The sequence below is a fragment of the Syngnathus acus genome, chromosome 2 (genome assembly GCF_901709675.1).
Source record: "Syngnathus acus chromosome 2, fSynAcu1.2, whole genome shotgun sequence".
Taxonomy (NCBI): Eukaryota; Metazoa; Chordata; class Actinopteri; order Syngnathiformes; family Syngnathidae; genus Syngnathus; species Syngnathus acus.
In genome coordinates, this window is record NC_051088.1 from 23768040 (window position 1) to 23795984 (window position 27945).

General features: G+C 43.1%; 3 protein-coding genes across 7 annotated transcripts; 2 read left to right on the plus strand and 1 right to left on the minus strand.

The window, feature by feature from the left end:
* Positions 1–1072: 1072 nt before the first annotated feature.
* slc12a5b (solute carrier family 12 member 5b) lies at positions 1073–15712 on the plus strand. Of its 4 annotated transcripts, none has more exons than XM_037246116.1 (26): positions 1073–1417; positions 5021–5124; positions 5229–5369; positions 5565–5711; positions 6751–6805; positions 6878–7008; positions 7118–7365; positions 7439–7650; positions 7724–7891; positions 8171–8269; positions 8381–8438; positions 8512–8686; positions 8767–8885; positions 8954–9052; positions 9237–9356; positions 10200–10304; positions 10377–10545; positions 10618–10813; positions 10905–11074; positions 11139–11270; positions 11342–11449; positions 11543–11659; positions 11724–11860; positions 12651–12665; positions 12744–12877; positions 12948–13621. In XM_037246116.1, exons 1-26 carry the CDS (start codon positions 1360–1362, stop codon positions 13037–13039), a joined length of 3309 nt encoding a protein of 1102 aa, XP_037102011.1. In that variant the 5' UTR covers positions 1073–1359; the 3' UTR covers positions 13040–13621. The 4 variants fall into 4 exon arrangements, with proteins under 4 accessions (XP_037102011.1, XP_037102012.1, XP_037102013.1 ...); XM_037246117.1 differs by having other exon boundaries at positions 11727–11860; XM_037246119.1 differs by lacking the exon at positions 12948–13621 and adding an exon at positions 14341–15712 and having other exon boundaries at positions 1079–1417; positions 12744–12863.
* Positions 15713–16929: 1217 nt separating this feature from the next.
* Positions 16930–22107, plus strand: rbm39b (RNA binding motif protein 39b). Its single transcript, XM_037246122.1, has 15 exons — positions 16930–17180; positions 17640–17697; positions 18960–19009; positions 19089–19274; positions 19377–19433; positions 19625–19742; positions 19819–19971; positions 20047–20187; positions 20272–20337; positions 20455–20659; positions 20738–20824; positions 20893–20980; positions 21065–21170; positions 21460–21538; positions 21620–22107. Exons 2-15 carry the CDS (start codon positions 17647–17649, stop codon positions 21718–21720), a joined length of 1488 nt encoding a protein of 495 aa, XP_037102017.1. The 5' UTR covers positions 16930–17180; positions 17640–17646; the 3' UTR covers positions 21721–22107.
* A 592-nt stretch (positions 22108–22699) lies between these two features.
* LOC119119640 (embryonic polyadenylate-binding protein B-like) lies at positions 22700–27935 on the minus strand. Of its 2 annotated transcripts, XM_037246121.1 has the most exons (16): positions 27743–27935; positions 26841–27045; positions 26477–26670; positions 26023–26138; positions 25798–25937; positions 25640–25734; positions 25025–25162; positions 24823–24918; positions 24483–24743; positions 24318–24408; positions 24123–24242; positions 23922–24055; positions 23574–23682; positions 23243–23373; positions 23098–23173; positions 22700–22834 (listed from the first exon to the last, which is right to left on the minus strand). In XM_037246121.1, exons 1-15 carry the CDS (start codon positions 27779–27781, stop codon positions 23099–23101), a joined length of 1944 nt encoding a protein of 647 aa, XP_037102016.1. In that variant the 5' UTR covers positions 27782–27935; the 3' UTR covers positions 22700–22834; position 23098. The 2 variants fall into 2 exon arrangements, with proteins under 2 accessions (XP_037102016.1, XP_037102015.1); XM_037246120.1 differs by lacking the exon at positions 27743–27935 and having other exon boundaries at positions 26841–27132.
* Between the last annotated feature and the right edge of the window lie 10 nt (positions 27936–27945).

The following is a 27945-nucleotide window of genomic DNA, read 5'->3' on the forward strand; positions in this document are numbered from 1 at the left end:
TAGGCGGCAGCGATGCTATTGCAACTCTAAGCAAAGCCGAGTTTTTTTCAACGATAAAGATTAGAGGCGGAAACAATTAAATGATTCAAATAAAACATTTGCTTCTATTTTGGAAAACAACCACAATGTTTGCCTATTTTCTCATTTGAGTCATTCATAATTTGTTGGCGCATTTTTTGCATTGCAAATTTGAGATTGTCATGTTTCTGAATAAAGGGGTGGAAATTAAAATGTGTTTTTTTTTATTCAATTCAGCGATGAGTCGACAAACTCAATAACAGCTACAAGCTGATTAACAATACTGTCCAGTTTTAGGAAATTTTTTTTTCCTGTGCCGCTCTATTTTAATCAGTTATGATAAATTGATGACCAATTTTAGCACTTTTCCCACTGGAGTTGTTCCCGTGAATCAGCTTTGCGTTCATGTTGTCACAGAGGAGCAGGAGGACTTAGTAACATAGAGAACGTCAGGAGGGACCGAGGTGGGTCATTGGGGATAATGGCAATGTGGACATCTGCCAAAACTAAGAGATCATCTGACCACAGCAGCAATGGCTGCAATGTGACGTAACACACACATGCTCATGGGGCGAAGGCTTTGGGTTTTCATCTTTCCTCCATCTAACGTGTGTTTTCAAGAGATCTTGAGCATCATTTTCCCTGGAGCTTCACAGGTTCCTCTTCCACACCTTGTGCTCCTCTAGCTTCCGTTTGAAGTTGCCTTGTCGGGTTTAGGCCTGGAGACCTGCTTGGCCAGTCCATCACCATTCTTCTCAGTTTCTTTAGGAGGGCAGTGCGTGGTCGTTGTTGTTGACACAGAAGGAGCAAGACTTTTTGGAGTTATACAAGCACTGCAGCCTGCAGCACTTCCCACAGACAATCGGTCAGGGCCGTGCACGGAAATATGAAGAGAGAGATTTGAGGTGGGGGTCAAAATAACTAATGAAAAGGATGCATAACAAGTGATGTAGCAGGGAGGGGGGGGGGGATCTTTTCTTCCCTTTGAAAAGACATCAAAAGCAAAGTCTAATCTCGGGAGGCGGCGCGCTGTCGTCTGATGCGGCTCTCTTTGCATCCCGTCCTCATGGTGACATGGATGACGGTGCGTGAGCGAGCCAAAAGAGAGGACGGGAGGGAGAGGGATAATACCTTGTGAATGCATGAATGTAGTGCTTGGGCTTAAAGTGACTTGAGGGCGAGTGGCACACGGGAACAGGGAGAGCGCATGTGTCATCAAGCCGGTCAACTCGCCCCCGTTGACTCCCGCTGCCCCTCAATTGTCCTGCTGAACAGCATCAAGCAAGTCCGAGGGGATACAAAGCCGTTCTTTAGGACTGAGACGTGTGCCACGGAAAGAAGATGCTCAACAACATGACAACGGATGGCGAGGAAGGAGAGGGGAGTCCTAACAACCAGGGTGAGTGACGCTGGTGAGAGTCCTGTGAGTGCGCACGTGTATTATTTATTTATATATATATACATATATATATATATATATATATATATATATATATATATATATATATATATATCATTTTTAAATGAAATTATTATTTTTTCCCCATACTTCATCTAAAAAATGAATGGGCCCTGATAGCATGTCTATTTTTCTGTATGCGGCCCTCAGAAAAAATAAGTCTGGACAGCCATAATGCAAACTAAAGCATGTGCTGGAGGAGAGTTAATCACATGACTCAAAACGAAAGTACACATTTGTTTTGTAAAGTAGCAACTGACCTGGTCACGGGTTGAAGCACATCACACCAGGTGCAGTGACATGCGGGTGGATCACAATCAGTCTTTGCAGGAGTAGCCAACACGTGATGAATCCCGCCAGGGAGAAGGCCCTTGATTATTTCCATTCATTCCTGAGTAAAAGAAGCAGGAGAGATAAAAAGTCGAGACAGATCCCACGAGAGGCTCGGGTAATTGGTTGCAATCAATAAGATTGACTGGAGCGACTGCAAGGTTAAGTCAGCAATTTGTCAGAGCTGAACCAACGGCAGTTCAACAACCGACTGCCAAACTTTGAAGATCATTTTACCTTGACTTCACCCTCAATTATGCTGCTATGCGATACCAGATGAATGGAACACCTACCTGTTATCCATAATTGCACATCATTTTATTTAAAGATACTTGTGGTACAATAGATATTAAAAGTCTACACATCCCTGATCAAATACCTGTTTTATATAATGGCAAAAATGAAAGCAAAACAAATCTTTATTGAACATAATAAAGCAAAAACCTGAAAAAATGATTTCTAGCTAAAGACTGAAAGATTGTGGGGTTTATTTATTTATTTATTTGATTTTTTTGCTAACACTCATTTGGAACTTTTCATTTGTTTTTATTTTCACTGATTTATTTTTAATCCTGGCAGCTGTGGTTCTCCATACATCATAATGACCTCAAGGCTAAAAAAAAGTTTCAGGATTCAAAATAGTGGAGTGAGTGGAGGTTAAGGCCGGTGAACCTACAGTATGTGATGTGGCAAAACTCCAGATGATAACACAAAAAAAAAAAAAAACAGGTCCAAAATTGAACATCACGACTGCAAAACCTGCCCTTTCACAAAAATTATAGATCTCAATAAGGAAATCATCCTCAGAGTTTTTTTTTATTTTTTGTTGGATCAGCAATAAAGCTGTAGTCCGTAAGAACCTTCATTCTAGTGTATTACCAATTTTTCAAAAGGTTCAAAGCCCCTTAAATTATCTGCAGCAGCTTGTGGAAGAGAGCAAAGGTCATTTCAATGACAAATATTTGTCAACGTTTATATAAGAGCATAAAATGGCAGCATGTGCACTTAATGTAGGATCAGGGGTGAGGCTTTGCTTCACTGTTATGCAACTCATTCAAATGAAAAATGAATTGAAAATATATTGTATACACAGAAATGTTTCCAAAGAAATGTAATTATACAAACACTATACTAAAGTTAGAGTGAAATACACATGAAAGACAGCCATTTTCTTACACAACCTACAGTTTGCTACCACCCGCTGCTTTAATAACGTCTGAAACCGTTTCCAGGATTCAACTTTTATTTCAAGGAAACAAACTCGCCAGATGTCACAAGGCTGTCCACGAGCATGTGAATAAGAATCCATTTCTCCGATTGCCCAGTAATAATTTTCATGAATGAGGAAAAAGCCCCATCAAGCCTTGATCCATTTAACTCAATGCTAACAAACAACGCTAACCACCACAAGCTAACGAGTAGCATCTGTGTCCCAGTGTTACAACATTAACGAAATGGATTTGAAAACTACCAACACTTGTGCTCAAACATTTTAACAACACTTACAGGTTTATTTTCTTTAATCTCTGCGATAAAAGAGTAATAAAACTGCTGCTTACCAGAGGTGTCAAGTCCGGGTCAAGAAAGTAAAAAGCCAGTTTAGCCACAGGTGCTTGTAATCAAGCTAGCCAGCTGGGAATGCAAAATTTCATCATGGAATGTGCGGAGGATAAATCCTGTCAGAGATGTTCAGTAATCCTCACAATGTGTTTTATTCCCTCTTCAATTACTCCACTTGAATGTGGAGTGTGTCAAATCGTGACTTTAATCTATGTCGAGCGAGTAGGTCAGAAAGTCAAAGTTGGATTACAGAAGTCTTGACATATTCCCTTCATTTACATTTTACACAATCCATTTCCTGTATGGCGGATTAAAAACGTGGTGAGCGCATTTGCCTCACAGTTTTGAAGTTCTGGGTTTGAATCTCGGCATACGAGGTTGCGCTGAAGTGACGATTATAAATTATAAATAAATGAATAAAATAAAATTAAAATTAAAAATGGAACGACTCGTTCATTTAAACCACTGGGGTCAAACTCAAGGCCCGGGGTCCAGATACGGCCCGCCACATCATTTTATGTGGCCCGCAAAGACAAATCGTGCACCATATTCGTGTGTCATTACTAGAATTGTAAATTGTCTTCACTTTTAATAATATATTTTTTTTTTCAAATATTTGACCAGTTTTTACTCGTCTGATTTGAAAACGAGTTATTTGTCAGTTTGTTTCGTCGCTTTTACTGTATATAATATATTATTTATATATTTATTTGAGTTGACAGTCATAATGGCCTTGCGAAAGAAGCTATGACTACAATGCGGCCTGAGAAAAAAATAGTTTGACACCCCTGATATAAACAAATGGCCCAGTCATAAATCATGTTTACTTCTGTGTTGTCACTTGGGTTTCTGTCCTGGTTTGTTTCAGTACTTGAGAATATGGCTTGGCCTCGCTTATATTCCAAAGTCGCTCCCAAGTCTCTGGGATCACTCAACTGAGAAAGTTTGTCTGCCATCCAGACGGAAAGCAATGAGGAGTTTCATTTAATCCTCACACTGAGCTACGACACCAGCCATTTTGCATTTCAGTGGTTTCCATTGCATGACAATATTGTCTCAACAGACGTGAAATTCGATGAGGTATTTGTGGATCTGACGTCATTGATGTAATATTGATGTAATTCAAGCTCGCTGATTGGTGCATTTTTTGCTCACGTGCAAATGTCGAATTTTACTTTACCCTGCGGCCTCGGGCAGCTGCTGGATAATCCCCCCGAGCCGACGTCCTATTAAGCTTTTAAAAGCTGGAATAAAATGTCCATTTTGTAAGCGCCGTGTCAGATGAAGGTTACAAATCTGCATCGCATTTTAAGTTCAAACCTGCGCTACCACAGAAATAGTTTTAACTTGGGGCACTCTGGACCTGGTCAATGTAAGACAATGTAATGTTTAAGGTGTTGAAGGAGCATCCTGCTGGAACAGAAGAGGGCAAAGGTCCATCCTCACACTTCATATTGTTCATGGCTGCAGACTTGATTACAATTTTGCAATTTTCGGTTGTCGCCCGCTCACAAGCATTCCTTCCAACCCAAAAGCCAAAATAGGATTGACAAAAGGCGGAGATGAAGTCAAGGTCATGTGCATGAGAGTGTAATCAATATATATTATATTCCCTCCATTTAAAGACATACTTGTCATTGATTGGTGTCTCAGGTGATGGAAACCCCAAGGAGAGCAGTCCTTTCATTAACAGCATTGCCTCTTGTGATGTGGAGAAGAGCCAGCAGTACGACGGCAAGAACATGGCCCTCTTTGAGGTCGGAGACATTTTTTGGCCTGCAAAAGTGTCGTCTGAGAGCATACATGGATAGCCGTGTGTGTATGTGTGTGTGTGTATGCGTGTGTGTGTGTGTGCTTGCAGGAGGAGATGGACACCAGTCCGATGGTGTCCTCGTTGCTCAGCAGCCTCGCCAACTACTCCAACTTGCCAACGGGGAGCAAAGAGCATGAGGAGGCAGAGAACAACGAGGAAGGCGCACGTCCGTCCAAAAAAACTGTCAAGGTAGAGAAGTCAATGCAAACCGCACAGCAAGAAAGACAAATCAAAATGTGTTAGTTATTAAAATGTATTCATTTATTTATTTTTTAATTTTTTGATTTTTCATTTTTTGATTTTTTTATCATTATTATTATTAAAAAAAAAAAAAAAGTGACCATTATTTTCCTTTCACGTTGTTCCCCTGTTTGTGTTTGTCAGGCGCCACAACTGGGAACTCTGATGGGTGTTTACCTGCCATGTATTCAGAATATTTTTGGTGTGATCCTCTTCTTGCGAATGACCTGGATGGTCGGGATTGGAGGCGTGCTCGGTTCCTTCATCATCGTCTTCATGTGTTGCTCCACAGTGAGTGGACGTGCACATGGAACATTCTTAAGCACTGCGCCGAAATGATCAAATTTGACTAAATTGATAAAAAAAATATTTACTGACTTGAAGTTATGTATTTTATGAATTCATCTATCTATGTCTGTGAATTTTAGGCCAAAATATTCAATTCACATTTTTTGATAAGTAGAAACCAGACAACTCTCACCACTTCAGTATTGTAATATTTTTGTATGCTGAGCGATTTTTAATATAAAATATGTGCCTTGGCTCAATATTGATTGGCAAAAACTGCTCCACATTTCGGTGATTCATGTCAGCTTTGAATAGATCGTTTGGATTTATAACAGAAGCGTGTTCTCGACACAAGATGACGTTTTAAGCTACCATGCATGATTTTAATGTGCATTATCCCGATGCTGAAGGTGACCTGCTAAATCCTGATGTAAAAATATTTCGCCACTAAAGCCAGCAACAAGCCCACCGTGTCCTTCTGCTACTTTGCATCTGTCGCAGGCTGCTGGTGTAAAATGAAGGTTTTTGTTTATGTTCGATAAAGTTCTTGCGACCACACAGCAAAATAGCAATATAACTGAGCATTTCCTGAAATTCCACTCAAATCCTTGCAATCCAGGAAATATTTAGAAAAGAATGTCTCCCGCAATGTCTGCAGTGGATAGAAATGGATTTGTCGGGAATTGCGAGAGCAGATTCAGAGTCACCTTTTATCTTATGAGTTACCAGCAAGCATTATTAGATAAATGAGCAGAGTCGGCTAGACAACAGAAAGGGGTAATTAGTCGGTTATTTGTCATCAGGGGCGGAGCTAGTGTAGGGGGGGCCGGCGGGGGCACTGCCACCCCACCCGCCAAAATCAACATCATCAGTGTTTTCAAAGAATGTTTAGGTTTGTAAAAAAAAAAAAAAATTGCGGGCCCCCTGAGATGCGCCCCGCCCCCTAAGAAAAACATCCTAGCTGCGGCAGTGATTGTCAAAGTACTTTCCTTGAATTGACTTGTTCTTCTTGCTCCAATTACATTTTTTTATTGTGTTTCAGACGATGCTCACGGCCATCTCCATGAGCGCCATTGCTACAAACGGAGTGGTCCCGGGTGAGAAGATGTGTTTGAAATGGCTGATACGGATTTCACTCTGACTGACTGACTGAGTTTTTGTTCTCCTAGCTGGAGGTTCCTATTACATGATCTCCCGCTCACTTGGGCCTGAGTTTGGTGGAGCTGTTGGGATTTGTTTCTACTTGGGCACCACGTTTGCCGGTGCCATGTACATCCTCGGTTGTATCGAAATCTTGCTGGTAAGTCAGCAATGATGATGCTATCATAATTTGTAGGAGAAAATGACCTTGTGCCACCTTTCTCCTCCATTCTCCTTCCCATGCCTTGAACCATTTTCCCATCTGTCAGATTTATATTATTCCTCAAGCAGCCATCTTCAAGATCGAAGGTCTGGAAGGTCTGGAAGCAGAGGCGGCCCTCCTCAATAATATGCGGGTGTACGGCACCATTGTTCTAAGCCTCATGGCTCTGGTGGTGTTTGTGGGGGTGAAGTATGTCAACAAACTGGCGCTGGTCTTCCTGGCTTGTGTCATCCTCTCCATCGTGGCTGTCTACGCAGGAGTCATCAAGACCGCCATCGACCCGCCGGTCTTCCCGTCAGTCTAATGGACATTTCTGATGATGGATTTTGTGCGAGTGTGTCGTCCATCTCCTTGACTTTGCCTGCAGGGTTTGCCTCCTGGGAAATCGCACTCTTGTCTCCAAGGGATACGACGTCTGCGCAAAGGTGATTGAAATCGACAACGAGACGGTCACCACCAAACTGTGGCGCTCTTTCTGCGATTCCGAGAACATCAACGCTACTTGCGACGACTACTTCAACGACAATAACGTCACAGAGATACAAGGCATTCCGGGGGTCACCAGTGGGATCCTGGCAGGTGACAATTACCCCCCCTCTCCAAAAAATAAAAAACAAATCCAAATGAGGAGCTTTGTTCATTCCTCTTCCAGAAAACCTGTTTGGTAATTATTTGGAAAAAGGGATGATCGTAGAGAAGAGAGGCTTGGCATCCCAAGTGGACCCTGACAGTTCTGCTTCCGCCACGAACCGCTTTGTGCTGGCGGACATCACCAGTTTCTTCACACTCTTGGTGGGAATTTACTTTCCATCTGTCACAGGTTAGAGGTATATTAATTCATATGAACAGATAATATTAACAAAAGTGTGAAGGCTTTTTGTGAGTATAAAATGGCATATCTTGATTTTTGTGAAGGTGCAATTGTTGTTTAGCGTCTTTAGGAATTTGGCCGGTTTTTACACACATACAGAACACTTGACAGTTCGGTGGCTGAATTTTAAAACAGCCGAAAGAAAGCTGGTCTAAGTTGTGGCGCAGGTTGTTCTTAAAATTGCATGCCATGGCCCAACACGCAGTACAAATCCAGGTTTTTTCTCAGGTATCATGGCCGGTTCCAACCGCTCTGGAGACCTACGTGATGCTCAGAAGTCCATCCCCATCGGCACCATTGCGGCCATCACCACCACATCTACTGTTTGTATCCTTCACTAAGCAGCCGCAGTTTATAAAACGCAATCCGTATGCATTTCTTTGTTGTTATTCGCTCAACATTTCAAATCATATATTCCTCAAGGGACTTTTGAATCAGATATTTCCTGTGTGGTGCTCTTTGGTGCTTGTATAGAAGGTGTGGTCCTGAGGGACAAGTACGTGGCGCTTGTTGGACGCAGTCCTCCAAAGTGTAGGTAAACCCGTCAATCTTTTGTCTTCACCTTTCAGGTTTGGCGAAGGAGTCAACGGGAACCTGGTGATTGGGACTCTGGCATGGCCGTCTCCTTGGGTTATTGTTTTTGGATCCTTTTTCTCCACCTGCGGAGCCGGACTACAGAGTCTGACCGGAGCGCCACGCCTCCTCCAGGCTATCTCCAGAGACGGTATCATCCCATTTCTTCGAGTGAGTAATTTGAGTTCCGACACTACAATGTTTATTCTGCGAGATACGATTTTCCAATGTCTCGTTATTGATCCCTGCAGGTGTTTGGACACGGTAAAGCCAACGGGGAGCCCACCTGGGCCCTCCTTCTCACGGCTAGCATTTGTGAGATCGGCATCATCATCGCCTCTCTGGATGCCGTCGCACCCATCCTCTCGATGTAATTTGGTCTTCTCGACAAACATAGCGCACATAGTTTGTGCTAACCAGGTCATTTTTCTTTTTCAGGTTCTTCTTGATGTGCTACATGTTTGTTAACCTTGCCTGCGCGCTGCAAACTTTACTGAGGACACCCAATTGGAGGCCGCGTTTTAAGTTCTACCACTGGTGCGTTACATGTTTCAAATTTATTACAATAGTATTTGAGTTCTGACAAGATTTGCTCTCAGAATCTGCCCAGTGACCAGTCTATGGTGGTCCAAAGTCACATGGGATTTAGTTACCAAGCCGTGAGCAAAATTCCAACGATAAGAACAATTTGATGAAAAATGCAATTTATTTTTCCCCACAGGGCTCTGTCGTTCCTGGGTATGAGTTTGTGCCTAGCGCTTATGTTCATCTGTTCCTGGTATTATGCCATGGTTGCCATGGGAATTGCCACCTGCATCTACAAATACATTGAATTTTGTGGGTAAGTAAAAGCTACCGTTCAAAAGTTTAGGGTCACTTAGAAATATCCTTATTTTTTAAATAAAATCTCAATTTTTTCAATGAGGATAACATTAAAGTAATCAGGAATACATTCTATACATTGTTAATATGGTAAATGTCTATTCTAGTTGGTTTTTAATTCATTAATATCTGTTCTAATTCATGATAATTATAATAAATACAGTAACCCCTCATTTATCGCGGATAATTGGTTCCAAAAACCACCCGCGATAAGTGAAATCCGCGAAGTACGGTCACCAACAAGAAGTACTGGGCAGGCTAACGAGTTAGCGGAAAGATGCTAATTCGCGATCGTGCTAACACGCGAAAACGGACTTCTAAAGGAATGTAAACGAACATTTGGAGCAATACTACATTGTCCTAAAGGTTAGACACATGTTTCCTCAATTTAGAAGTTTTATTTTGACTTTTAAATGTTTTTTTAATTTGGAAAAAAAATCCGCGATGTAGTGAAGCCGCGATAAACGAAACGCAAAATAGCGAGGGATCACTGTATTGATATCTACATGGATGTATAAAGGCCCATTTCCAGCAACCAGTGTTCTAATGGTCCATTGTGTTAGCTAATTTTGATGATTAGAAAATCCTTGAAAACCCTTGAAACTTCTTGTGAGCTTTCATGGAAAACACTAACTTGTCTGGGTGACCCAAAACTTTTGAACGGTAGTGTATGTGTCTTCAATCAACCTTTTCTACACTCTCCAAACGCCATTTTACATTTCATTGGACTGGGAGACGGAGCAAGTTGGAAACGTCCGTCATGAAATAAAACACGCTAAACGAATAAATTACTGTGTGACAGCGCCGAGAAAGAGTGGGGCGACGGGATACGCGGCATCTCTCTAAGCGCTGCTCGATTCGCTCTCATGAGGTTGGAAGAAGGTCCACCACATACCAAGAACTGGAGGTCAGTCCCAATCACGCTAAGTTGCCATCATTTGGTGAGAAGGATCCTCAATGTGTTGATCACTCCACCCAGGCCTCAGATCCTGGTCCTCGTCAGCATGGACGCCGAGCAGAATGTCGAGCAGCCTCGTCTGATCTCGTTAACCAATCAGCTGAAGGCGGGGAAGGGCCTGACTATCGTTGGCACCTCGGTCCAAGGAAAGTTCCTTGACAACTATACAGAGGCCCAAAGGGCAGACCAGGTCTTTGTCACTCAAAACACATCCCAGCAAGTAAACACAGAATCTGTCTAACGTTATTTATTTTTTTTAAAGTCTTTACGCAAGCTGATGGAGACAGAGAAGGTGAAGGGCTTCCCCCAAGTGGTGGTGTCCTCCAATCTGAGGGATGGGACCTCCCACCTGATCCAGGTTGGAGGACTTGGAGGCTTGAAGCACAACACTGTGATGGTCAGCTGGCCACGTAACTGGAAACAACCCGAGTTCCAACAACAATTCCGAGATTTCATTGGCAAGTCGAATTACGAGCTTGAAGGTTTCTGAACTTTCTACGTTTGCCCAGTTGCTCTTCATTGCTGTCTTTTCCTAATGTTTCTGTGTAGAGGTGGTCCGGGAGACCACAGTAGCCAGCTTGGCCTTGTTGGTTCCCAAAAATATCTCCAGCTACCCGTCCAACGGCGAGCGCTTCACCGAAGGCCACATCGATGTGTGGTGGATCGTCCACGACGGAGGAATGTTGATGCTTCTGCCCTTCCTGCTGCGTCAGCATAAGGTGACACATGCAAACCCACCTTTTTTTTTTAGGGTCTTCATCTTGCACTCTTCTTTCTCCGCAGGTGTGGAGGAAGTGCAAGATGCGCATTTTCACCGTGGCTCAATTGGATGACAACAGTATTCAGATGAAAAAGGACGTTCTGACGTTCCTCTATCACCTGCGTATTGATGCTCAGGTGGAAGTGGTGGAGATGGTGAGATGGTGGTCTTTGGTTTTTTGTGCTATTATATTGTCCTCATCTTTCCACTTGCCTTCCAATCCTAGCACGACGGCGACATCTCAGCCTACACGTATGAAAAGACACTGGTGATGGAACAGCGTTCCCAGATCCTCAAGCAGATGCATCTGACCAAGAATGAGATGGAGCGAGAGGTAAGCGTGTGACAAAAAGCTTTCTTTTGTGTGACTTGAATGTTTGGCAGTTAGGCCGGAAAGCTTCCATGGCATTGCTTCATATCGTTACAGATCCAGAGTATCACAGATTCGTCTCGCGGGTCCATCCGGCGTAAAAAATCCTTGGCCTCGCGTTCGCAACACAGCACTGACGAAGGAGCCAGAGTGGCCGAACATCCGGAAGAGGAGGTACAGACGATCTTCTAGCTGTCAGTTTCTTTTTTTCATTGGGTGAAAATGTGCGTGTCCCCACCAGGCGCAACTCATCCACAGTAAGAACGCCTCGACACCGGCCAGCCCCACCAGCCTGACTGCCCCTGCCGGAAGCACCTGGACCGACAATAAGGGCAAGAATCCGGAGGCGGGCAAAGACCCATTCAGCATGAAACCGTGAGTGGTTGTCATACAAAATCGACTGCCGACCTTTGTTGAATTTGGACTTCAATTTTGTAATATGACAACTTTTTATCTTGGAGGAATTTTGACTTAATAATAATAAAATAATAACAATAATAAAAATAATAATAATAATAAAATAATTAAAAATAATAGAAATAATAGAAATAATAATAATAATATTTAAAAATAATAATAATGGTTGTCGTACAAAGTCAACTGCCGACCTGTTGAATTTGGACTTCAATTTGTAATATGACAACTTTTTATCTTGGAGAAATTTTGACTTAATAATAATAAAATAATGAAAATAATAATAATAAATACAAAAAAAAAATAATAATACATATAATTTATAATGCAATTTAGATTTCAAAGAAATCTCAAAGGACTTCAATTTCAAAACATTATTTGTCTAACCCAACATGACATACACATACATAGATTAGAATCGTAGTGAACTACATCCATTTCATTTTATAAGCATTATCAATAAATATTTGATATTTGACTTTAATTACATCCCACTTGAAACATCGGTTAAAATATGAACATTTGTGGTGAAAGTCATAATTCCAACACACAGACACAGACAAGTGATTGTCTCAAACCAGTTCAAATCGATCTTTGACGTCTATATCCGTCAATGGCGCTGAATGAATTCACACTGGTCACCTTACGCCATTTGGTCCCTGTTAAGCCTACGAAGGAGGCCAACCTCAATTCAGTAACTTAGCTTCTCTTCTTTATATTTCAACCATTATCTTCTCCCATGCCGCTGCAGGGAATGGGAAAACTTGTAAGTATGAGCGTATCCCACCGAGACCAATTTAATCCGAATGGCCGCTGTACGTTGAGTGTTATCCTCCGTCTCAAGGAACCAGACGGACGTGAGGCGCATGCACACAGCGTTGCGACTCAACGAGGTCATCACAAAGAAGTCCAAGGAGGCAAAGCTCATTCTGCTCAACATGCCCGGGCCCCCGAAAAACCGTAGAGGGGAAGAAAATTGTATCCTTGCAGGGTTCTACTCTGTTCTTCCAAATTGATGGAATCAGCCTTGACCCAGATTGCCTTCCAGACATGGAGTTCCTAGAGGTCCTGACGGAAGGTCTCAATCGGGTTCTCCTCGTCCGCGGAGGAGGACGTGAGGTCATTACCATCTACTCCTGAACATCCCGAATATATTTTCCTCGAGTTCTGCCCTCGCAAAACTTTCCTCAAGGATGAAGCGTGCGGGCGGCAATTTCTTTACTGCTTCCGTTCCCATTCCTCAACGACGAATGTTTGGTCTTTTCTCATTCTCCGATACAATCGTGTTGTTTGAATGTTTTCAATATTTATTCATCTAAAAATGCTTCTTCCTTTTTGTTGTCTTGAAAGGTTTGTATGGCGGCACACAAGTCACATGACAATAGACACGTGAACTTCGTAGTCATTTATATAGTCGAGAGTTGGCAAGCGGTCAGACAGCATTGTAAATACAGATAAAACCTGACACACTGATTAAAAATCAACAGTCGACAATATTAATAATGTCGTATTATCTGAAGGAAGGTCATTTTTGGTAAACTTTGAGCTTGCGATATCAGAATGTTGCATCACATTGCCGTGTGTGTGTGTGTGTGCGTGTGTGTGTGGGTGTGTGCCCAAGTGAGAGAGAGAGAAAACCCGTTGTGTACAGAAAAGTAAATTGTAAATAAATAAATACGTCATGTTAGACTTAGAAATACAAAACTGAGTGTGTGTCAATTTTTTTTGTGTTATTGTATTTAATTAACAGTTAGTGAGTTAAAGATGAAGGAAAGGAGTAGAGTCCTTAGATTACTGTGAAAAAAAAAAAGAAAAGTCTGTTTAATGTACAGACGTATTGATTTTTTTTCTTTTTTTATTGAATTTGACTTTTTTCTTCGTATTGAATTTGACTTCAACCGATTAGGTTCAAATGGGGTCAAATCAATTCCGTGATACAAAGTGGGAATTTTGTTAAATTCAGAGTTTGTAATAAAAAACTACTGGGTTAAAAATGTAACTAACCCAATAATTTAAATGTCCCAACTTTGGGTTGTATTGCAAAAGAAAAAAATGAAAATTTTTAGGATGTTTTTTACCTTTTTTTCTTTTTTTTTGCACAAAGTGGGTTGTTTCAAGAGTGAAGAAATCTCCATAAACAAGCGTGAAAAACGTGCAGCCATTTTTATTAGAGGGAGTCAAAGTTCAAACTACTGAATAACTGCACTTGTTTGAGCAGGTGCCGACTTGAACGTTGTCCTCTCTTATCTGCGCTGACGATCATCCCGGCTTAAAATGAAAGACGCGTCATTTGATCGAAGACCTCCGACGATGAAAGCGACGGGCGCCAGCAGCCTGCGCTTCAGGCTGCCCGTGTTTGTTTTTGCTGCCGAGGCGATGATGGTGGGCCTGTTTGCCGCTTTTGTCACCTACGACCCCCACGCCGATGCCAGATTTCAAAACAACCAAACCAAGCCCATGGACAACGCATTATACAAGGATTATCCTTTTTTCGCCGACATACAGGTGATGATATTCCTGGGCTTCGGATGCCTGCTGGCCTTTTTCCGACTTTATGGATTCGGCGGGATGGTTTTCAACTTTCTGGTGGCTACGTTTTCCATCCAATGGGCCATTCTGGTGCAGGGCTACTTCCAGTTCAGCCACGACGGGAAGATCCAACTTGGCGTGATCAACCTCATCAATGCGGAGTTTGCCTGCGCGGTGGTACTCATCTCCTTCGGGGCAGTTTTGGGGAAGACCAGCCCGCTGCAGCTGCTGGTCATGGCTCTGCTGGAGGTGCCGGTATTTGCCGTCACCGAATGGGCGGTGCTAAAGTATCTGAAGATAAACGACGCTGGGGGCTCCATCCTGATTCATCTCTTTGCTTGTTATTTTGGCTTGGGGGTCACCTTTGTGCTGTACAGACCACGCCTCAACGAAGGTCACGCCAAGGAGAACACCAGCTATCAGTCGGACATCTTGTCTCTGATGGGCACCTTGTTCCTCTGGGTCTTCTGGCCCTCGTTCAACTCGGCGTTGACCCCGAAAGGCGACGACCAGCACAGGGCCGTCCTCCACACCTTCATCGGCCTCTGTTCCTCCACCATCACGGCCTTTGCGCTCTCTGCGCTCCTCAACAAAAAGGGGAAACTCAGCATGGCCGACATCCAGAACGTGACCTTGGCCGGAGGGGTGACAGTCGGGGCGTCCGTCGATATGATGATTTCGCCCGCAGGAGCGTACGTCCTGGGAATGCTGGGTAGCATCGCGTGCATGCTAGGCTACAAGTACCTGAGCCCCCTCTTGGCACGACGCTTCCGAATCCAGGACCAATGTGGAATTCATAATTTACACGGTCTAACGGGACTCATATCTTGCGCCGCTGGTATTTTTGCAATAATGATGGCGAGCGAGGAAGTCTACGGGCCGAGTTTGTATGACACTTTTAAGCACAGAGCCCCAAAGGAGGGGGACCCCAAGTTGCTTGAGCTCCAGGCATTAATTCCTGGTCTGCAGCCAGGTTTGGGTCGCAGCGCTCAGGAACAGGCTCTCTTCCAGGTGGCAGCCATCTTCTCCACTGTAGCAGCGGCAGCCATCGGAGGCATAATCACAGGCCTAGTCTTGAAAATTCCTTACCTCAGCTCACCTTCGGATGATTTATGTTTTGATGACAGAGTATATTTTGATGTGCCGCTTTACTGTTACTCACCACTTAAACTCAGTAAAGACACAGATAAAGAGGAAACTGTTGCCTAACATGCAGTACTGTTATTGTGGAAATAATGATAAAGAATTTGTAAGTGTGCAAAAAAAATAATGTTAGGGCATGAATATATATATATATATTGCCGTAATAATGTAATATTTATTTTCAGAGTCATGCTAATGTTTTAAAATAAATTTGAGACAATTATGCGTAGGAGTATTATGTTTGTCGTAGCGAATGCTTCCTTAATGCGATTATGAAGGAGTAAAACAAGAAGCATTTGGGCCAGATTGTAGTTATTTGTTCAGTTGCTTAGATTTACATAATTACCCCCCAGAATTTGATTGGTTTCGTTTAAAGAACAAAACAAAATTTTTCATCAAAAGTCACGGAAATAGCAGCTTTAGCAGCCAAGTGGAACTTGTATATGAGGCCAATTATTAACGAACATGCTCGCTCTTAACTGCTTACTGTCAGCATTTCTGAGGAATTGATGATATTGATGATATTTAATTAAATATCATCAATTAAGTATCAGCAATTATCAATTCCTCAGAAATGCTCGTCCTACTTGTGCAAAATGATATTCCAAAATGTGTCTCAATAGTTCCATCAAGTAACCATCCTAACGCAAGCTTGCCAGTTAATAGACACAATAGTGACATCTAGTGGCCAACATCTGTATAGCTGCAGTATAGGTACAAGGAACTGTCCGTCTGTATAATCATTCCCCGTGACCATTCCAAGACCAACAGGTGCATGTTTTGTGCAAAACACTGGCACTTCTTAGAAATGTCTCAAGACCCATTAAAACGATACTTTGGTGGCTGTTTACAGTCTTAAAGTCCAACACTTATGACAGCACGTGAGTGCGTGCGTGCGTGCGCGTGTGTGTGACCAAAAATAAATAAAAAGAGGCAGAAAACAACATCCAGGCAATTCTCACAAATGTTCATTCGGGCCGGATCTTAAACACAATTGGGGAATATTTTATCGCTGTCAAATTTCAAAACAGGTCATATTTGACCCGATTAATCGAGATACGTTGATTGTGGCAATATTTATTTTATATTTTATATATATATATTTCGTTTTAGAAAAGAGCCGCTGCTAAATGAACGAACGAACGTATGAATGAACGAACGAATGAATGAATAAATGGGTGGATGAACGAACGAACGAACGAACGAACGAATGAATGAATGAATGAATGAATGAATGAATGAATGAATGAATGAATGAATGCAGCACCCCATTGACAAATGTGACGTGTGAGGCAAAAACGCAGTCCTATCCGGTAGGTGGCGGTAATGCACCAAACGTTGATTTACCAAGCGCCAAATAAACTAAAAACAAGGCGAAGAAGAAGCACGACGCTTAATGCTGAATAGGCCACGACCGTGCCTGTCTTCTCGTTTTTTTCTTTCGTGTACTAAACCCAAAAAAAAGTCGTCTTACGTAAGGCATTCAATGAAATTATTTATGCCACTTTTAGTGGGATCTATCGAAGAGGAGCTACCCAGAAGATCATCTACAGCGGGACGCTGGCGTTGATATTTTGACTTTTCCTCTCATTTTCACCAATTCCACACGGTAACGTCATTGTCTGCTAAGCGAGCTAGCCAACAGCAGTTAGCTTCCTGTTTTTTTTTTAATGAGCATCTAGAAACCGTGGAATTTTGTAAGCATTTACGCTAGCTGTGTTGCTTTTATCGCAATATACCTACGCGTACGTTTATTTACATTGGTGTCGATATCCAGTTGTAGACCAAAGCGAGGTCGTTGTCACAACGGGCCCCAAGCAGCTAATTAGCGTTAGCATCTAGCTACAACCGCCATTGAGCCTCTCTCGAATTTGTAGCATGTGTTCGGCGACGCATGCTCAACGTTCGTGTTTACTAAATTGATATACATCGTTTAACGTTAAGCGCCACACCCTGGTGTGGACTTTTTCGGCGTCTACAAGGCCTTAAACCTTCCATCTAGTGTGCAATATTAAATTAGTTGTGGTGCATGTGTGCAAACGAGTAAACAAGCTTACTCTGATTGTAGGATCGACATGGCTGATGATTTTGATGTTGAGGCCATGCTGGAGGCGCCATACAGAAAGGTGGGTTGAGAGGTCAAAGAAATGATGTTCTACTCTTGAGCCGTTCATAATACTGTGACCGTTTACATGAATGTTGTGTGGTGTGTTTGAGTAAAAACGCTGTAAGTTTATAAATAAATCCGCATCTATCTCTCTTTATAGACTCCCCTAATGAATATCTCACCTCTACTCCCATGAATCCATCTTTGATTCCACTGTGAACTGTGAAAAAAAGGAAGGTAGTTATTGTGCATATACTGCTGTACTGTGGTTCACCGTAGGACTAAAAAGAGATTCAACCTAAAACACCCAGGCCCTATTCGGTTACAACAAGGTCAATACCAATGAGCGATAGGCCCGTCTTACCAGGCCAGCAAAGTTGGCAGTATTCAGCTTTATAATCTGCAATTCAACAGATGGTAAGATTGTATCACTGCCTTGAAACTTTCGGAAAGAAGTTGGTCTGAAGTCGTACACCCATCCCTGTAAATCAGCAAAGGATTTCTTAAGAATTGTGCCAGTTCCATCTTGACATGATTGAATGTGTTTCTTTTGCTTATAAATATGAATACTGCCTCTTTGCCTCATTCAACTTGAATGTGTATCAGCAACTTCATTTTGCATGCTACACAACACCAGATAGCAGTGCTTTCATTTATAGAGTGGCTTGGCATACATTAGTCAAGACGCTATCAACCTTACGATAACAGTATCTTGTGGAAGATTTTTTTTTTCTTTCTTTCCTTTTTAAGTATCAATTTCTTTTTCTTGGGCGTCAATATTACTAAGAAGTGTAAATCCCTGTTTGCTTCAGGGCAAGATGTGTGACAGAGGTGGCATCGAGCTCTTACAGTCCAAGAACGAAAATGGGTGAAGATCACTGGACTGACACCAACCACAAAGGATCTCTTTTAGCCCCCCCCCCCGCATCATGCGTGGTCACATGATTAGGCACAAATAGTGACATTGGTACGACTTGCAATTAGGGGGAAGGGTTGAGGAGAGCTGCCAATTGTCAGAGCCTCCTGAACTTCGCTAAAAGTTGTCTTGGGTCACCCTCCATCTTTGATTAAGAGTACTTTGCAGCCAAGTTAAGAACAGGGGGGGGCCGAAATTGGGGGGATGGACACCTGTCCAGGCACAGCAGAAGGACATTTGGAATTGTTATTCTTAATTGTAATATTTCTGCATTTTTCTCTGCTCCCACCCCTCCCCCTTTTACCATGACGACTTGAAATGTTACGTCTGCGTCCTCACGATGTTCTTCTATCGACCTTGCTTAGGATGAGGTCAAGTCTTCTCATGCAAATGGACACGATGGACAGAACAGGAAGTATGTTTCGCCTTTGCCGCTTTGAATTAACCGAGCGGCGACGCGACATTAACCCGATTCTCTGTCGAATGGCTCGCAGGAAGAGGCGGAGCAAAAGCAGAAGCCCGGCCTCCAAGAAAAGGAGGAGCCGGAGCCGAAGCAAAGACAAAAAAAAAGCCAAGAAGAGGAGCAGGAGCCGAGAAAGAAAGCAAAGCCGCAACCGGGAACACCGGCGCTCTCGAAGCAAAGAGCGAGCTGGCCGCTACAAAGCCAGAAAGAGCCCAATGTAGGTGACCCGCAACAGTACGAGTCATGAAAAAAAAAGTTTGCAACTCACTGACTTCTCCGAGTAGCAACTCTGACTGAAATGAAATGATCTTCGTTTCAGACGGAAGCGTTCCAAAAGCCGCACTCCTCCTGTCAAGAAAGAGAAGAGTCCCATCAGGTACAAAGTCCTCCTTTGTTTACGCTTATGCTCAGGTGGGCTTCAGATTTCGCAGGAGTCGGGGGATTTTTGCCTTAAAGTGTCATCGTGGCTCCTGTTTGGTATGCTGGTGCAGGAATATTGGTCGAACTCAGACAGCCCCAATGATATTTGAAAGGCTGTAGTGAATTGAGGTTCTTGTGTGTTTTTAGACAACCTATCGACAACCTAACACCAGAGGAGCGAGATGCCCGCACAGTTTTCTGCATGCAGCTGGCCGCTCGAATCAGAGCTCGAGACTTGGAGGATTTCTTCTCGGCTATTGGAAAAGTGAGTTACCTCGCATTTTAAATTTGGGGGAAAATTGAGGTCTGGAACTTTTTTTTTTTTTTCTTTCGTCACGTAGGTAAGAGACGTGAGAATGATATCAGACCGCAATTCCCGGAGATCGAAGGGGATCGCCTACATTGAGTTTGTGGAGTCGTCTTCTGTGCCCTTGGCCATCGGACTGACGGGCCAGCGGCTTTTGGGAGTGCCCATCATTGTCCAGGCATCTCAGGTAGGGGGGACCCACACGTTGCCGTCTCCAAAATGCTCCACAGACACGGCTAATATTTCACACGTGCGTTGGCAGGCCGAGAAGAATCGAGCTGCCGCAGCGGCGGCCAGTAATCTTCAGAAAGGCAGCGCGGGTCCCATGCGGCTCTACGTGGGCTCGCTGCACTTCAACATTACTGAGGAAATGCTGCGAGGGATCTTTGAGCCCTTCGGAAGGGTCAGAATGGATTTGAATGCACATGTGAGGCGGAGCTTGGTGTGCGAGCAGATAAATGATACTCCTTCTCTTGTGTCGGTGCAGATTGAGGGAATTCAACTTATGATGGACAGTGAGACTGGACGCTCGAAAGGATATGGCTTCATATCAGTAAGTGGAGGTCCTTTTCACACCTATGACTTTCACATGTTGGTAACTGCGAGGGCTTAAGTTTCAGAAACATGCGCGGGATTGAGACAAAGATCAATACCTGTCTTCATTTCCAAGTTTGCAGATGCCGAGTGCGCAAAAAAGGCCCTGGAGCAACTGAACGGCTTTGAGCTGGCCGGCCGGCCGATGAAGGTGGGCCACGTCACGGAGCGCTCGGACGCGTCCACCGCCAGCTCCTTCCTGGACAACGACGAGCTGGAACGGACCGGCATCGACCTCGGCACCACTGGGCGACTGCAGCTCATGGCGCGACTCGCTGAAGGTTTGAAATGCAATATTTGGATTTGGAGTTTGGATTCTTTTTTTCGCCTCGCATTGACTGTGTGTTTTGGTCCTGAAGGAACTGGTCTAAAGATTCCCCCAGCTGCTCAGCAGGCACTTCAGATGACTAGCTCGGGCTCTTACGGGAACGTGGCGCCCCCATCAAGTAAGTCACAATGACCACTTCAATCAATTTGATCACACGATTGGTTGCTCACCATGAAGCTTTTGCAGCTCCTGCACCAAGCCAAGCGTTGAACCTTCCCTCTCAGCCACTGGCCACTCACTGCCTTCAATTATCCAATCTCTTCAACCCACAAGCGTAAGCCTGTCAAAGTGTTAGAAAATATCGACAATGTCACCACCGACTGCTGACCTTACGTTTGTTTTTTCTTGTTCTTCTTAGAGAAAATGATCCCAGCTGGGCCATCGAGATCCAAGATGATGTCATAGAGGAGTGTAACAAGCATGGAGGAGTCGTTCACATTTATGTCGACAAGAACTCTGCTCAGGTGTGAATATTTTCTTTTTTCCCCCACACAGACTGTTACTGCACACGCACCTCCATACGTGGACGAGACAAGCCAGGTGGAAAAAGTCTGCAAAAAAACATCCATTATTTTACAAAAGAGTAAAAGCCAAGCAAAAGTGGCATCCCACAACAGCTAATCGACAATCAGCAGAAGAAGTCATACTTCCTCAACAAACACCAGCTTTTGTGTTCGATTCTACAAGACATTTTAAACAGAGATGAGACCCTTCTTTTAGTAGTGCTGAGCTGTCCGTTTTGTTTTTGTGCAGGGTAACGTGTACGTCAAGTGCCCCTCCATACCGGCAGCAATGGCCTCCGTAAATGCGCTTCACGGACGCTGGTTTGCAGGTACGTGCAGCAGCACGACGTTTGCATCCAAATGAGCACAAGTATTCCCGATGGACACGTCTTTTCCCGTTTGTCTTGTAGGTAAAATGATCAAGGCGGCCTACGTTCCCTTACCGACATACCACAACCTTTTCCCGGATTCAGTAACGGCAAAGCAGCTTCTAATGCCGACACGTCGATAGTGAGGCGTGCTTGTGATCTTCAGTGTAAACATTTTTTTGCATTGATTAAAATGTTTATGAAAAGGCCTAATTGAAGTTGTTTGGCTCAAGTTCATTTGTACGCCCTTAAAAATGGGCACTTTTTGAGTTTGCTTTCAACTTTGTGGCTGTGTGCTGTCAACTACCACCGAAGAAATCTACAGGTCTGTTCTTTTGAAATATTCCTGTCATCTGCTTGTTACCTTGAGTACATGTTGATTTAAAACAAATAGCAGGATTACATGTGTTGGAAATTAGGGTCTCAAATACCAAAAGTATATTAATGTCTACAATAATGCTTTGTAACTTTTTACAGCCATAAATTCATTTTTAGTATGAAGGCTCTCAATAAACGTTTTCAAAACTCAATTGCTTGATGTGTTCTGTTCATTCAGGATTGCAATTTACTTAAATCCAAACTTTGAAATAAAGTTCACTGTGGCTAGCGAAGAGTAACCGTGTACAGCTTGGAGCATAACTTGAAATTCAAGGATTAAAAACTGAATAGGGCGAGTTCCAGCACGTTTCCAACTCAAGAAAATATGGATATTTTGAATATGAAATACAGTATTTACCATTTTCAACTGTTCCACCTGGACCTATCACCGATAAAAATTTTACCTGTATTTTGTGAAGCAATTTGTTAAACAAAATTTCAAGCCACTGTCAGTTTTACTTTGCACTTTTGTTAATTTATTGCAAATGATCCCTAAATCTGAGTGAATTGTTTTACTTTGAAACTAAAGTATTTGTCATAAATGTCTGTTTAACATCTGGTTTAATAGAAATGTTATGTATCAAAGGTAATAGTGGTTACTTGGTATCATTGCATACTTAACAGTTAAGTAATTGTGCTGGTATTGGTCTGAAGAAAAATCGAACCTCACCCGGAAATGTTCCATGTTTGGTTTGTTTTACAGTCAGAGTGCTGCTGTAATGTGTTGAAATGACTCAAGACAGGTTTAATGCCTATATTGTGAACTTTATATTATAACAAAAGACGTTACAAAAAGAAAACAGCTTGCCAGTTCCAGCCCTCATACGTTTTTCCTTCCGTTTTGAAATGAATTTTACTCCTCGAGAAACCTGTCAGCACCTGTAAAGAAAACTACATAGTTAGCTTTTAAAAAAACATCCAGATGAGCAAACAGGCAAATAATTTCATATCAAAATTTGTGTTGAAGCGCACTGAATAAATAACAGTCATTGATATCAGGCTAGCAACTTTAAGGAATTGCACAGAATTAGAATTAATACTGTATAAATCAGACATGAACCCTCGAGGAGGGAGGGGGGTGGCGTCACATTAGCATCCATCCACTTAAAGAAAAGGACTTTAACCGAATTAACATGGCTGACCTTAAATGATTCCTCCCTTTTTTGGGGAGCAGGCCTTGGCCTGGTGAGCTTGCAAAACAGCAATGGCCTCCTCCACCTGATCCAAAAGAACCCAGAAAAGAATGATTTGAATGTTGCGCAATCAGGGAGCAGTGTGACTTTTTGCCTTGGAGTGAAGCGATTCCGGTGATTCCAGCATGTGTAGTAGCTCCGAGTTGTCAATCTCCAGCAGCATTCCAGTGATTTTTCCAGCCAAGCTTGGGTGAAGGCCATGGATCAGAGGGTACAGACGCTCACCTGTAGCACATTGCACAATATGCTGGAAAGCAATATTTCTTCAATTCGGTCATTCACAAAATTGATGGTGAGGAACTGGAATGTTTTTCCAAAGCCAAACCAACATGCTAACCTTAATCCATCTTTTGTGATCCATATTTGTCTTGATAGCACATAAGCAGTTACACAGCATTTTTGTTTGTATATTAGCGATTGACTACCAAAAAGCTGCTTCTGGTCCACAAGTGGAGCTGTAGCCAACATTGAGGTGGTTAGTGGCTCCAGTCCTTGAGCATGCATGGGTGGCTCCAACACAGGGGCAGGAACAGCCTAAGGAAATTTGTACATTTTGTATTTGTGAACAGGTGAGACGAAGAAAAGAATGACAGATTTAATTTGGTTGCTCGTTGGCCAATTATGGAAACGAGTTGACCAAAAGTTCAATCGGCTTTAGCCGCATGTGAACGTCTTCCCCCCCCCCCCCCCCCCCCAGCAACAGCAAAAAAGAAATAAAATTGTAAGCTTGCCGCTGTGGTGATGTTTCAGGGCTTGGTGACTTGGCTGAGTACCTGTAGTCTGGTTATGGCTGGCATAGAAACGACCCGCTGTGGGTTCCGCATCGCCGACGAGTACTTGAATTGACCGCTCCTTGACGCAGCGGACAGGTCAGCTCGTCCACATGCGGTCTGGGTTCCGATGTTATCTGCTCAAAGAAAGGTGCGTTTAAAAGCGCGCCACCCACACCCCACCCGGCACATGCTGCGACCGACTTGTCTTTTGCGTGGAACTGCAGACACGCGGGGCCTGAGTCGAAGCCTGTCTCATCGTGGCGATGGGAGTGGAGCCCTGGCGAGGGGCGGGGCCGCCGATATACTGGGATGAGTACGGACCTGAAAAGATGCGGGCAGCGGCGTTTGTGTCGAGCTGCGCCTTTGGCGTTTCACGAGCCCGAGTCACCACCTCACCCTGAACTCTCGGCGGCTGTCCTGTCCAGCGAGGCACAAATCTCATGTTGCTGACGGCGTTTTGCTCATAGAAGCCGCGCGTGGTCGTCTGCTGCGAGATCAATTCAGGTGAAACCACAAAAAATAAAATAAAAATAACATCCAAAGAAATCAACGTGGGCCTACCTGCGGCACAGTCATGTAGTAATTGGTCTGATGGTAGGAATCAATGACGGGACTGTTCAAGCTCCTCAGAGTGGCCAGTCTCTGCATGTACTTGTTGGTGAGAATGGCTTTCCGTTCCTCCCGCCGCTGAGCCAGTGCCACGTACAGGGGCTTGGTAGCAATGATCCTTCCGTTCATCTCGGTTACCGCTTTCGTGGCCTCCTCGGGTGAAGAAAAGCAGACAAAGCCAAAGCCTTTGCTTTGGGAGCCGTCGGTCATGACCTGCGGTAGGCGAGAGGTCGAGCACAATACAGGACCTTGGCACTTGGGGGGGGTTTGACGTACTCATCTCAGCACATACCTTTGCACTCGTTATGGTGCCGTAGGGGGAGAACTCCTTCCGGAGAATCTCATCGTCGATGCTATCGTCCAAGTTCTTCACATACAGATTGACACCCTGAAAAGAGACGGTTAACATTTGTGCCTCTATTTAACACGTCAAGTTAACGGCCAAGGCAGATGTGATGGCAATGTTTTGAAATCAACGAAATCATCAACTGTACCTGATAGCGCTGGATGCGGTCCTGCTTGATTTGGTCAAACCTGCGCTTCAGCTCTCCCTGACGTTCCAGCCGCTTTTGAGCCCGTCCGACGTAGAGGAACTTGCCGTTGAGTTCCTTGCCGTTCATCTCCTCCACTGCCTGGCGGAAAACGAAAATGTGTCACCGAGAGGATTTTGCTTCAACAATCACACAGCAGCCACTTTGCTTGCGTCCGTCGAGTTGTGGTTTAATAATGACTGTTTCGTTTCATTTTGTGAGCTTGCTCAAATTCACTTTTATCACCTTTCACCATTGATTAGAGTCTTTCAAAAGACTGGATGCATCAGCTTCTTCTCATTTTCTTCAAAGCCACAGGTTAAGAAAAAAAAAAAAGGAACTCTGGCAAAATAGCTACATGAAACCAGAAAAAGCAAATCGTCTCCATCCATCAGCTAACAAGTCGAAATCTTGCTAACCACGTAGCTTATTATTGCAGTCTCACCATTTTTGCTGAGTTGCTTTTTCCCTGTTGACGTGTGAACATGGACATACCAGCACAATTAAACAACCAACCAAAAAGCTAGAGAGGAAGTAAAATCATGGACATGAACTGGCCACAGAAACTTGCCACGCTACCTTTTGCGCATCCTCGTGGTTAGCGTAGTTGACAAAGCCAAATCCGCGTGAACAACCTTGCTCGTCCTTCATCACGCGTACACTCAGAGTCTTCCCTGAAAGAAGCATCCAGAGATTGAGCTCATATAGCAAGCGCAAAAGTTACTTTGGACCCTCACCAAATGCAGAAAAGTCATATTTTAGATTCTCATCTGTGTAGTCTTCGCCAAAGTTCTTTATGTAGACGTTGGTGAATTTCATGGCTTTACTGCCGAACTCCTGCTCTCGGTCCTTGCGGGACTTGAAGTGGCCGACAAAACTGGAAAAAAAAAAACATCAGCGCGCTCAAAGTGAATTATTACAAAGCTGACAGATCAATGGAAGTCAGCTATTATTGTACTCACACTTTTCTATCATTCAACAACATTCCATTCATGGTCTTAATGGCACGGTTTGCGGCTTCTTGAGTCTCAAAGTGAACAAAGCCGTAGCCTTTTGAACCTTTTTCATCACAAACAACCTCGATGGGAAAAAAACAGCATTTAAGACTTGGACTTAGGGGTGGGCAATTCATCAAAATTGAATGGCAATTTCAATTTTAGCTTCTCTCCATTTTAAAATCACAAAACACTTTAGGAACACACACAGGCAATATAACAATACTAAAGGGAACAAATTATTTCCAATCTGTGAAAAATGTGTTTCATTAATATAGCTTCATTGCAACATTTTGAGCTCAATGAATAATCGCTTTTGTTAGTCGTGACTTTAAGGCAATCAAAATAATTGTGACTATTATTTATTCCAATATCGCCCAGCCCTACAACGTATCAATTCAAAAGGCAACACGGCACTCACCTTGCAAGACAAAATATTGCCAAAGGCTGAGAAGGTATCATACAATGCCTTGTTGTCAATAGTGTCATCCATGTTCTTGATGAAGATGTTGCCCACGCCAGACTTTCTGAGGCCCGGGTCGCGTTGAGACCACATTATTCGGATCGGGCGTCCCTTCAGAACATCGTAGTTCATTGTATCCAAAGCACACTCCGCTAAAAGTCCAAAAAATGTTTGATCGAAATGACATCAAATACTGAATTTGCAAACCGTTTGAATTCAGTATTGTTTTCAGACATTTCTGTCAATGAGGAATAACTTCATGGCTTTGCTCTTAAGAGATTGTTAAGGAACTAAGAAAGAAAAAAAAAGAATGGAACTTCACCATCCGCTGGTTGCTGGAAGTTTATGTAAGCATATCCCAAGGACCTCCGCGTGATGATATCACGACACACACGGATTGACATGATTGGCCCAGCAGGAGAAAACTTTTGGTACAGCATGGCCTCCGTAACATCTGGATGCAGGTCGCCGACATACAAAGAGGCAAGGGGATAAGTCGGTCCACTGTTGTTCATTGTAGATGTTGGCTGGTTTGAGAGAGGAGAAAAAAAACAAGCACCCAGTTGAACAGCCACGTGCATTTTAGTCAAGCAGAAGCTTTGGTGACACAAAAGCAACATGTCACATGTTTTGTTTTGTTTTTCATTTAAAAAAAAAAAGGCAAATAAAGACAGCCTAACATCGGTGACGGCAAAATTAAGTTATAAATAAAATAGATTCAATGTGATATTTTGATTAGCATGTTTTTCTCCATCACGTGATCGCAAACATCCATTGTCATCGAAATCCATTTTGGCCTCTTTTTATACTTTTAATAACTAAAACTAATGATTGCCTTTTGTCACTGATATCGGCCTAATTCAAAATTATGGTGCGATGGGAGCAAAACTGTGAAGCTCAAAGTATCTTGATGCGGTTCTACAATAACAAACGACACTTCCGTTGAACTTTGCTAATAGCAAAAAAAAAAAAAAAAAAAAAAAAAAAAAAAAGAGTCAACTTTAGTACTAAGGATTTGGTTTAAAACGAGGTGCGGATTATTAGAGGACTTTCAACAATTTATTTCTTCAAGGTTAAAAAAAAAAACTAGCGTTTTAAAAATGCCGCGCCCGAACGAAGACTTACATGTGCTAATCATCTGTTAATGATACTTGACGTATTCGTGGTTCGGAGTGTCTAATTCGTAAATAAAAGGATAAAACCACAAAATGTGCTGTTACTTACAGCTTTTAAAGAGCCCAAAAGTTGGATTTCGTTGAACATTAAGAGTTTCTCTGGTCGAGACGGAGCACATTTCCTCAAAAGCGGGAGGTTATATTCGTTTAATTGCTGCGGAGGAACACCTGCACCAGCCCTCAAAGTCACTTAATATGGCCGCCCACTCCGCAAGAGAAAGTAGTGCTTGAAAAAGCGCCATTCAAATGGTG